Raw genomic sequence first — 12,402 nt, forward strand, 5'->3', positions numbered from 1 at the left:
AGGAATGGCCATAAATCATAAGGAATGGCCATGAATCATAAGGAATGGCCATAAATCATCAGGAATGGCCATGAATCATAAGGAATGAATGAGTGCTAACTATGCTGATAACTTACAATAACGACAACATAAAATCATAAACAACAAAAAAGGTTCAATGAAATATAATATTGAAATCATATCAAAATGATGAGGGGGAAATGGTTGAGCCTGGGGTTCCCTTTCTTTCTCTCATTGGAAAGTAACCCGTTTTTCATTCCGGTACCATCCTCTTCTCTCCCTAGTTTCATTCCAGGGACTTCAACACAATCCATGTGTCGAGAGGGACACGTTACCTTGTGACACCGTCATCCACATTACCGTCATCCACGTTAGCTTGTGACACCGTCATCCACGTTACCGTCATCCACATTACCTTGTGTTTCGTAATCTGCTGGGTGATCTTAGTTGTCTGGGTTCCCATGGGCTCGGCGGTGCTCAGGCGTCTCTCTGTGGCACTCAGCCACTCTCCTAGAGGCTCCACCGCCTCGTGGAACTGCAGTGCCAGCGTCTGCAGCTCCTCCAACTGGCACTGCCTGCAGAGGGGGGAGGAGGAGGGAGTGAGGGTTTGGGTCGCCTTTGTATATCAATGTCTCATTGTAGATCTAAATAAGTAGTCTGATGTGACAGTCAGGAATGTGTGGGTTGTGTACTGAAGTAGTGGTAGTGAAGTAGGTAGGCTAGTGTGTGTGTGTGTGTGTGTGTGTGTGTGTGTGTGTGTGTGTGTGTGTGTGTGTGTGTGTGTGTGTGCATACTATGCATGTGTAAGAGTCTTTATGTGGTGTTGAGTGTGTATGTATTCGCTGACTGTGGTGCATGTACACGATGAATGAGGACTGGTTCTATCAATTCTTATGTGTAGTGTGTCCATACAATAATGTACGTTACCTTGCCATGGCCTTCTCCAGCAGCTCGCCCCATCTCTCTCCCAGACTCTCCAGCTGTTTCTGGATCTTGTCTCGGTCCTGAGTCTCGGCCGTGGCTGCAATCCTCTCTCCCTCTCCCTGGATCATCTGAAAAGTGGCTCTGCGGTCGTCCAGTAGTCTTTGTAACAGCTGGAAAATGACAGACATAGAAGGTACGTTCAACACCACAAATAATACCAACTCTCATAATGTTTGTTCTGCATGTATACTAGGGTTAGGGGTATATTCAAGACCAGAAGGATTTCTGCGTTAAACAGTTGGTAAGATAGCTAGAACATACTTCACATTCAATACCGCAATGTTTTGCAGTGTTCCTCAACAATATATTATTCTCAAATATCAGGCCACTCCTCTTTTGAGGACGTTCACTATGAGTAGTAGCTCAATTTGGCAGTACTTCCCTTTCTGAAAACATTCATAACTGTTCAGTGACGTTGAACGGGCCCCCGTTAAACGGCACTCATCTCCAGTTTCCTCTCCACTGACCCTCAGTGAGGCTCTACTTTCAGTGGCGGATGTAAACACGTATGACTGAGTGAAGTGGCTGAATCCTCCGTGCTCCTCGACACGCAAACACGGGAAGTGTGTCAGATAAACAGGGAGAGCAGGCATTGTGTTTTCTGCCTCTCGGTTTCTCTGAAAAACCATTGTAATCCGTCATCTCTGTGAACTGGTGTGTTGTATGCCAACCAGACTGGCAGACTTTTCCTCCGCCAAAAGATGTGTGTGGGTGTTTCCCCCTTTCATGTGCTAAATGTTTCTTGGTGAAAATAAGGACAACTGAATAACACGAATAGCCAATTATATTATTATCTATGAATAAATAAAGTGCAAATATATGAATCAAAGTTCTTATTAAGCTCATTTTATCCAAATCTAGGTTCCAAATGTCTCTAATGACCAGTCAATTCTTAGTCATAATGACTCTGTATATGATATAGGGAAAATACTTGGTATTGAAATAAAATATATGTTCCTCAATCTATCTATCTATCTCTCCATCTAGATACTCATCCATCATTCCATCTATCATCCCTTTCTCCACTCATCACCTTCTGTTCCTGGATCTGGGCCTTGACCACTCTGTATTCAGCTGACGGGGGCTTCTGATTGGCTACCAGCTCCTCTGTGTCACTCAGCCAGCTCAGAAGAGGCTCCAGGGCATCCTGGAACTTCCCACAATGCAACAGGGCTTCCTGCAACTGGGCAATGCGCTCTGCAACCTGGTCAAGGAACAATGCAGTGAGTGAGGGGGACAATGTTGACATGGACATACATGCACAAAGACATAAACCTGATTCCATACAAACCCATCCCTCCATTCGCACACACCAAACAAACGCAACACATAAATATGCATACTCAGTCAGACACAAACCATAGCACAAACATCAGCACAGACATACCATTACAAACAAACAGATAGACAGACTTACCCTCTTGTTGAGGGAGTTCCATCTGAGGTTGGTGGTCTCTAGGTCGTGCTCCAGAGCCTGGGTGTCTGTGTGTTTGGCTGCACTCTGGATCAGGCCCTGGCCCACCGCGTTCACGCGCTGCAGCTTGGGTTGAATACTGTCCACCTGCTCCCTCTCCACCGCCTGAGACAGAGAGAGAAGAGGGAGAGGGGGGAGAGAGAGGGAGGCGGGGAGAGAGAGAAAGAGAGAGAGAGAGAGAGAGAGACAGAGATAAAGGGAGGAGGGAGAGAAGAGGGAGAGCGAGGGAAGAAAAATAGGGAGGGAGGAGAAAGAGATTATAAGGATTAGAGAGCTAGGAAGTAAGGGTGGCTGGAAAAGGGGGAGTTGAACACACCCTTTGCCTGTCTGGCCACATTACTCAAACACACGCCACCATCTAGAGCTGGAGACACGGCATGATGACAATGGGCGTCCAACTCTAAAGAAAACCAGCCCAAAGTCCACTGAGTCAAAGCCTGAAATCAAATACGGGGCTTAAATGCAAAATGGCTGCTTTCCCATAGAGCTGTATATAGATTACATGGATTCTAAATTAGCCATGGTGGTTCCCAATGGTGGAGATGCCAAACCTCAGTGGCCACACACATAGCCTACAGCCCAGAACTGGAAAACATACACATAAACCAGACCTGGCTAAGCCCAGGGACCGGGACAGAAGAGTAACTCTGAGAACAGTGGGAAGAATGACTGGAAGACAAACAGAAGGACTAGTAGAGTTGTTGAAATCGATCCGCCGACGCAGGCCCCCGACGCTCACGAGGACTGTGTGCTCTCGTTCTCCGTTGGCAACGTGAGTAAGTCATTTAAGCGTGTTAAGGCTGCCGGCCAAGACGGCATCTCAAGCAGCGTCCTCAGAGCATGTGCAGACCAGCTGGCTGGAGTGTTTACGGACATATTAAATCTCTCCATATCCCAGTTTGTTGTCCCCACTTGCATCAAGATGTCCACCATTGTTCCTATACCCAAGAAAGCGAAGGTAACTGAACTAAATGACTATTGCCCCGTAGCACTCACTTCTGTCATCATGAAGTGCTGAGAGGCTAGTTAGGGACCATATCACCTCCACCTTACCCAACACCCTAGACCCACTACAATTCGCATATCGCCCCAACAGATCCACGGGTGACGCAATCGCCATTTCCCTGCACACTGCCCTATCCCACCTGGACAAGAGTAATACCTATGTAAGAATGCTGTTCATTGACTACAGCTCAGCCTTCAACACCATAGTGCCCTCCAAGCTCATCACTAAGCTCAGGGAACTGGGTCTGAACCCCTCCCTGTGCAACTGGGTCCTGGACTTCCTGACGGGCCGACTCCAAGTGTTGAAGGTAGGCAACAACAACTCTGTCTCGCTGATCCTCAACACGGGGGCCCCACAGGGGTGCGTGCTCAGCCCCCTCCTGTACTCCCTGTTCAACCATGACACGTCTCAAACTCAATCATCAAGTTTGCTGACGACACAACAGTGGTAGGCCTGATTACCAACAACGAAGAGAAAGCCTACAGGAAGGAGGTGAGAGACCTGGCAGAGTGGTGCCAGGAAAATAACCTCTCCCTCAACGTCAACAAAACGAAGGAGCTGATCGTAGAATATAGGAGACAGCAGAGGGAGCACTCCCCCATACACATTGACAGGGAGAGGATCAAAAGCTTCAAGTTCCTCGGCGTGCACATCACTGACAACCTGATATGGTTCCTTCACACAAACAGCATGGTGAAGGCAAAACAGCACCTCTTCAACCTCCGGAGGCTGAAGAAATTTGACTTGGCCCGAAAGACCCTCACGAATTTGTACAATTGCACCATAGAGAGCATCCTCTCTGACTGTATCACCGCCTGGTATGGCAATTGCGCCATACGCAACCGCAGGGCTCTCCAGAGGGTGGTGTGGTCAGCTCAATTCATCTCGGGGGCACACTGCCTGCCATCCAGGACATTTACAGCACCTGGTGTCACAGGAATGCCAAGAAGATCATCAAGGACCTCAGCCACCCGAGCCACGGCCTGTTCATCCCATTACCATCTAAAAGGTGGAGACAGTATAGGTGCATGAAAGCTGGGACCGAGAGACTGAGAAACGGCTTCCATCTCCAGGTCATCAGACTGTTAGTCACCAATAGCCGGTCTCCACCCAGTACCCTGAACTGAACCTAAGCCACTGTTACTAGCCGGCTACCACCGGTACTCTACCCTGCACCTTAGAGACTGCCTCCCCATGTAAATAGAGTCATTGAGCACTGGTCACTTCAATAATGTTTACATACTGTTCAACCCACTTTATATGAAAACAGTGTATTCTAGTCATGGCTCATCCTATATAAAGTTGAAGTCGGAAGTTACATACACCTTAGCCAAATACATTTAAACTCAGTTTTTCACAATTCCTGACATTTAATCCTAGTAAAAATTCCCTGTTTTAGGTCAGTTAGGATCACCACTTTATTTTAAGAATGTGAAATGTCAGAATAATAGTAGAGAGAATGATTGATTTCAGCTTTTATTTATTTATTTCATCACATTCACAGTGGGTCAGAAGTTTACATACACTCAATTAGTATTTGGTAGCATTGCCTTTAAATTGTTTAACTTGGGTCAAATGTTTTGGGTAGCCTTCCACAAGCTTCCCACAATAAGTTGGGTGAATTTTGGCCCATTCCTCCTGGCAGAGCTGGTGTAACTGAGTCAGGTTTGTAGGCCTCCTTGCTCGCACATCCTTTTTCAGTTCTGCCCACACATTTTCTTTAGGATTGAGGTCAGGGCTTTGTGATGGCCACTCCAATACCTTTACTTTGTTGTCCTTAAGCCATTTTGCCACAACTTTGGAAGTATGCTTGGGGTCATTGTCCATTTGGAAGACCCATTTGCAACCAAGCTTTAACTTCCTGACTGATGTCTTGAGATGTTGCTTCAATATATCCACATAATTTTCCTTCCTCATGATGCCATCTATTTTGTGAAGTGCACCAGTCCCTCCTGCAGCAAAGCACCCCCACAGCATGATGCTGCCAGCCCCGTGTTTCATGGTTGGGATGGTGTTCTTCGGCTTGCAAGAAACCCCCTTTTTCCTCCAAACTTAACGATGGTCATTATGGCCAAACCGTTCTATTTTTGTTTCATCAGACCAGAGGACATTTTTCCAAAAATTACGATATTTGTCCCCATGTGCAGTTGCAAACCGTAGTCTGGCTTTTTTTATGGTGGTTTTGGAGCAGTGGCTTCTTCCTTGCTGAGCGGCCTTTCAGGTTAGGTCGATATAGGACTCGTTTTACTGTGAATATAGATACTTTGGTACCTGTTTCCTCCAGCATCTTCACAAGGTCCTTTGCTGTTGTTCTCGGATTGATTTTCACTTTTCGCACCAAAGTACGTTCATCTCTAGGAGACAGAACGCGTCTCCTTCCTGAGCGGTATGACGGCTGCGTGGTCCCATGGTGTTTATACTTGCGTACTATTGTTTGTACAGATGAACGTGGTACCTTCAGGCGTTTGGAAATTGCTCCCAAGGATGAACCAGACTTGTGGAGGTCTTTTATGAGGTCTTGGATGATTTCTTTAGATTTTCCCATGATGTCAAGCAAAGAGGCACTGAGTTTGAAGGTAGGCCTTGAAATACATCCACAGGTACACCTCCAATTGACTCAAATGATGTCAATTAGCCTATCAGAAGCTTCTAAAGCCATGACATCATTTTCTGGAATTTTCCAAGCTGTTTAAAGGCACAGTCAACTTAGTGTATGTAAACTTCTGACCCACTGGAATTGTGATACAGTGAATTATAAGTGAAATAATCTGTCTGTAAACGATTGTTGGAAAAATTACTTGTGTCATGCACAAAGTAAATGTCCTAACCGACTTGCCAAAACTATAGTTTGTTAACAAGAAATTGGTGGAGTGGTTGAAAAACAAGTTTTAATGACTCCAACCTAAGTGTATGTAAGTTTCCGACTTCAATTGTATATATAAATATATATAAATAAAAACAATACACAAAAAATCCCCCCAAAATAAGAAATATCAGAACGAACAATGTCAGAGACCGGAATATAAATATATATTTCTTATTTTGGGGGATTATTTGTGTATTGTTTATTTTATTTTATTGCTAGGTATTACTGCACTGCTAGAAACACAAGCATTTCACTGCACCTGCGATAACATCTGCAAATCTGTGTACGCGATCAATAAAGTTTGATTTGATTAAATTAAAATGAGAGAGTAGAATACTAAGACAAAGGATTTCTCGTAAGTGCCTCGAACTACTGTTTGCTTTATACTGGCAAAGTAGTACAAAACAGTTGAGTTGCGTTTGTGAGAATGAACAATGGGGAGGGTGATTTCTATGGTAAATGAATAAAAGTGAGTAAGAGTTTTGTCCTCTTTGGAGTCTCATCTAAGTCATTGTTTTTCTACACCGTATAATCACCTGGAAGCGGTTGTGTGGAGGTCTGTCTTTGATCTTGTTCTATAATTAAAGTGTTTTATTGGATTCTGAGTAAATATTGTGTGAAAGTGCTGCTTTTCCACGCCAGGAGACGACGTGTAGGAGTTTCAAAGAGAACAGGGATGCTAAAATAGAACAATATGTGTTGTGGATTGTGTGTCTGTGTGTCACAGCTGTGTTGTGGTGATGGGCCTCCTCCCTGCTTCCAACAGGAAGCCTGGCTGCCTCGACAACAATGAGCCTCAGCCATGACCCACTCCACCCTATCCATATCCCAGACTGTGTGTGTGTGTGTCTGTGTGTCTGTGTGTGTTTGTGTGTGTGACTGAATGAACGTGTGTTTGTGCTTCCAGACTCCTATTCTCATCCTTCTCTCTCATCCTTCTCTCTCTCCCTTCCCTCTCTCTCCCTTCCCTCTCCCTAGCCAGCTCAAAGCGGTTGACTCCACTAAACCAGAGCTCTGGAAAATATCTGGGATGTTTTTCATTCCTCCCCAACTCTCTGAACCATGGCAGTGGCTCAACCAGTCACACACACGGTAGCACTCCTCCACTAATCTCCACCACTCTCTCTCTACCCTACTTCACATTTCCCTCACCTTCGTCACTCACTCCTATCCCCTCACTTTCCCCTCCACCCCTCTATCCACTTAACTCCCCCTCCAACCTCCCTCCTTTTCTCTCTCTTGGCCAAAACCACAACCCGACACTGGCTTTCTCACTTTAGCCACAATTCAGTTTAAATGGAGAAATTCTTTTTTTCGAAAATGTGCCTGGCTCAAGGCAGTTTCACAAGTTGACCTCTCAGCTTAAAAGTAGAAAACAACATAAATCTCAGAGAAACTATCTACTACTTGTGTGACATCTCACCGTCTCTATCTGCCATTCATCTCTCTTCACATACACCAAAACCCACAAGAACTTACTAAACACTGACGTATATAACTACCATTTTAAACAGTGTGTGTCTGAGCGTGTGTGTGTTTCCTTGGGTACGTGTTTGTGTGTGTGTGTGCATATGTGTGTGCTCTAAATTTGTGTGTGTCAAGTCCAAGTGTGTTTCCATTCCATGTGTGTGCGTGCATGTCGCTAACCAGCTAATGCAGTACAGGAGACAGGCAGCAGCAGTCCTCATGGCTGGTGTCCAGAGCATCACTCAGAAACAATCACCACCTTAATCATGACAAAATGGGCAACTGCCAGCTAATATAAACAACATTGTCTGATTCAACTCAATTCAACTACAGACTGGAACCAACGTCACTGCCAATCTTGCATGCACACACACACCCACACTATAGACCTTCATAGCGTGCTTAACTTGTGGTGCGAACAGTAGTATGAACTAGATTAATGACATATACCCTTACTGTATATAGACAGCATGTCCAAATGCTACTGAGAAAGTCACAGTGGGAGTATTGACGTATATAAATAGAGTGGGACATATCTGACCACTCCTCTGAGATAACTACAGTGATAAAATATAATTCCATCCAAATCAATGAGAACATTTCCTTTCCTCCATGTTACCGACATCCCTCTCCTCCTGCCCTCGCACTCAAATCAAATCAAATCTTGATTGGTCACATGCAGTGGGGAAAAAAGTATTTAGTCAGCCACCAATTGTGCAAGTTCTCCCACTTAAAAAGATGAGCGAGGCCTGTAATTTTCATCATAGGTACACGTCAACTATGACAGACAAAATGAGAAAAGAAAATCCAGAAAATCACATTGTAGGATTTTTAATGAATTTATTTGCAAATTATGGTGGAAAATAAGTATTTGGTCAATAACAAAAGTTTCTCAATACTTTGTTATATACCCTTTGCTGGCAATGACACAGGTCAAACGTTTTCTGTAAGTTTTCACAAGGTTTTCACACACTGTTGCTGGTATTTTGGCCCATTCCTCCATGCAGATCTCCTCTAGAGCAGTGATGTTTTGGGGCTGTCGCTGGGCAACACAGACTTTCAACTCCCTCCAAAGATTTTCTATGGGGTTGAGATCTGGAGACTGGCTAGGCCACTCCAGGACCTTGAAATGCTTCTTACGAAGCCACTCCTTCGTTGCCCGGGCGGTGTGTTTGGGATCATTGTCATGCTGAAAGACCCAGCCACATTTCATCTTCAATGCCCTTGCTGATGGAAGGAGGTTTTCACTCAAAATCTCACGATACATGGCCCCATTCATTCTTTCCTTTACACGGATCAGTCGTCCTGGTCCCTTTGCAGAAAAACAGCCCCAAATCATGATGTTTCCACCCCCATGCTTCACAGTAGGTATGGTGTTCTTTGGATGCAACTCAGCATTCTTTGTCCTCCAAACACGACGAGTTTAGTTTTTACCAAAAAGTTCTATTTTGGTTTCATCTGACCATATGACATTCTCCCAATCCTCTTCTGGATCATCCAAATGCACTCTAGCAAACTTCAGACGGGCCTGGACATGTACTGGCTTAAGCTAGGGCGGCAGGTAGCTTAGTGGTTAAGAGCGTTGTACCAGTAACCGAAAGGTCGCTGGTTCTAATCCCCAAGCCGACTAGGTGAAAAATCTGTCGATGTGCCCTTGAGCAAGGCACTTAACCCTAATTGCTCCTGTAAGTCGCTCTGGATAAGAGCGTCTGCTAAATGACCAATTATTTATTAATTATTTAAGCAGGGGGACACGTCTAGCACTGCAGGATTTGAGTCCCTGGCGGCGTAGTGTGTTACTGATGGTAGGCTTTGTTACTTTGGTCCCAGCTCTCTGCAGGTCATTCACTAGGTCCCCTCGTGTGGTTCTGGGATTTTTGCTCACCGTTCTTGTGATCATTTTGACCCCACGGGGTGAGATCTTGCGTGGAGTCCCAGATCGAGGGAGATTATCAGTGGTCTTGTATGTCTTCCATTTCCTAATAATTGCTCCCACAGTTGATTTCTTCAAACCAAGCTGCTTACCTATTGCAGATTCAGTCTTCCCAGCCTGGTGCAGGTCTACAATTTTGTTTCTGGTGTCCTTTGACAGCTCTTTGGTCTTGGCCATAGTGGAGTTTGGAGTGTGACTGTTTGAGGTTGTGGACAGGTGTCTTTTATACTGATAACAAGTTCAAACAGGTGCCATTAATACAGGTAACGAGTGGAGGACAGAGGAGCCTCTTAAAGAAGAAGTTACAGGTCTGTGAGAGCCAGAAATCTTGCTTGTTTGTAGGTGACCAAATACTTATTTTCCACCATAATTTGCAAAAAAATTCATTAAAAATCCTACAATGTGATTTTCTGGATTTTTTTTCCTCAATTTGTCTGTCATAGTTGACGTGTACCTATGATGAAAATTACAGGCCTCTCTCATCTTTTTAAGTGGGAGAACTTACACAATTGGTGGCTGACTAAATACTTTTTTCCCCCACTGTACATGTGTTTAGCAGATGTTATTGCGGGTGTAGCGAAATGCTTGTGTTCCTAGCTCCGACTGTGCAGTAATATCTAACAAGTAATATCTAACAATTTCACAACATATACCCAATACACACAAATCTAAGTAAAGGAATGGAATTAAGAATATATAAACAAATATATGGACGAGCGGCGTAGACTAAGATACAGTAGAATAGTTTAGAATACAGGATATACATATGAGATGAGTAATGCAAGATATGTAAACATTATTTAAAGTGGCCAGTGATTTCTAGTCTGTGTCTATAGGCAGCAGCCTCTAATGTGCTAGTGATGGCACACTCTCTTCCTGTCTAGCGCTCTCTGTCCCCATCCTTATCCCCCCGGTTTCCTTTTTAGTCGAACTCGAAAGGAGGGAGGGAGGATCTACTTTCGCCCTGACCTCAATATTAAAATATTGCAGTAGGTTACGATGGTCAGACTGGGCAGTGCTGAATCAATCAATCAAAGTGGTAGAGAAATATCCCTTTTTGATGATAGACTGCATTTGAAAAGGAACCAAGCTCATTGAACTCAGGGCATTGTGGCCATAACATCGCTCTCTGTTCTCGCTCACCCTTTCCTCTCTTTTTCTCCTCCCTTTCCATCTGTCTCCTTCTCTCTCTCTCTCTCTCTCTCCCTTTTTCTTCTTTTGCAGGTGCTTTCTGCTTGTCTTTCAGCACCATCATTATCATATCAAATATGCCTGGGTTACCGGATCTGAGCCCACCTGCACTCTGTGTTTAAGCATCTCTCCTGTCTGTCAGTCCGTCTTTCCTCCCTATCAGTCTCTGCTGTCTTTCAGTTCATCTTCCAATGTAACCATCTGTTCCGTTTATCATCCCTGTAAAGATGATTGTGTGTCAGCGTGCTCATGTTACATTCAGAAAATATATTTATCAAATATATTTACTAAACGGAATCAAATGAAATGAAAGAGCGGACTGTTTATGTGTTATGTATATCTTTCTGCCTTTCTGCCTCCCATTAAACCAAGGCACTTCTGATTGGCCCTGCCAAGTTAGCCCTCCTGATCATTTTACCAGGGCCTTATCTTTGAGTAATACCAGGTGTTCAGCCATACAGCAATTTGTTCCCTCACAGAGTGCTCTCTCTTGCACCAAAAATGGCCGCCATTTTCATTCCAAACCATGTATCACCAACCTTGCCACTAAAACAATCTACGGTCTCTTGTTTATTTGGTTTCCTATCCAAAGTGGCCTTTGGCATTGAAGAGGGAGCGACTGGCCATAGCCGAGAGTTCAGCGGCTCAGATAGACCCTGGCATGCCCTAATCTTCTATTAATACCCCCCCCCAACAACTTTGTACAGTGTTTGTGTGTTACTGGCAAGAGCAACTCTCCCTGCATAGAACTCTTGTGTTTACTTCTCACTTCCTTATCTCTAGAGCAGTGCTGTCGGACTGTGAAGAGGGTAAAGAAAGAGAGCGAGGGTAAGCGGAGAGAGAAAAAGGTAGAGAAAAAGAGACAAAAAGAGAGAGAAGGTAAGGGTGAGGGGAGAGAGAAAGAAAAGGAAGAGTAGAGAGAGAAAAAGAGAGAGAGAGAGAAGAGACGAGGTGAAAGTGTAGAGCGCGGGGGATGCATCAGGGATTTTTATGGTTGGGAGATTGCTACCCTGCCAACAGACAGCGATTTTCTTTTCCCCTCAGAAACCTCCTTGTACTACAGTAAACTATAACTCTAATCCTCTCCAGTCAAATCCAGGCTGACAGGACAGGGCATCTGATTGCATTTAGAGGGGCCAGAGAGACCGTGACTACGCATAAACCACACAAACCAAATGAGATGAAGCCCACAGACACAGACAAACACACACAGACAAACACACACACAAAATGAGATGAGGATGACTGGCCACCAGGACCAGGCCAACAGTGTGTGTAGCTGATGGAGCCAGTAATTGAATAATAAGACCCAGGAGTCCATCAGAAGTCAATCAGGCAGGCAGGGACAAGGACACCCTAGGCAGACAGACAGTGTGAGGCAGAGCAGGCCCAGTTTAGACCCTGTCAAACACACTATCCCAGGAAGACATACACACACAGCGCATTCGGAAAAGTATTCAGACCCCTTCACTCATTCCACA

The 12,402-nt window shown here is 44.7% G+C and overlaps 1 protein-coding gene across 1 annotated transcript in view; it reads right to left on the bottom strand.

Annotated features, from left to right (window-relative positions):
• Positions 1–12,402, bottom strand: part of macf1a (microtubule actin crosslinking factor 1a) — a gene marked incomplete at its 5' end in the record, with an annotated part of 244,075 nt that overhangs the window by 34,277 nt on the left and 197,396 nt on the right. Inside the window, 4 exons of the mRNA XM_084152246.1 lie at positions 416–575; positions 928–1,094; positions 2,018–2,188; positions 2,402–2,563. Of these exons, the coding sequence (XP_084008372.1) occupies positions 416–575; positions 928–1,094; positions 2,018–2,188; positions 2,402–2,563 (660 nt within the window). The remainder of the gene's footprint in view (positions 1–415; positions 576–927; positions 1,095–2,017; positions 2,189–2,401; positions 2,564–12,402) is intronic.

Source organism: Coregonus lavaretus (genome assembly GCF_964263955.1).
Source record: "Coregonus lavaretus genome assembly, chromosome: 3".
NCBI lineage: Eukaryota > Metazoa > Chordata > Actinopteri > Salmoniformes > Salmonidae > Coregonus > Coregonus lavaretus.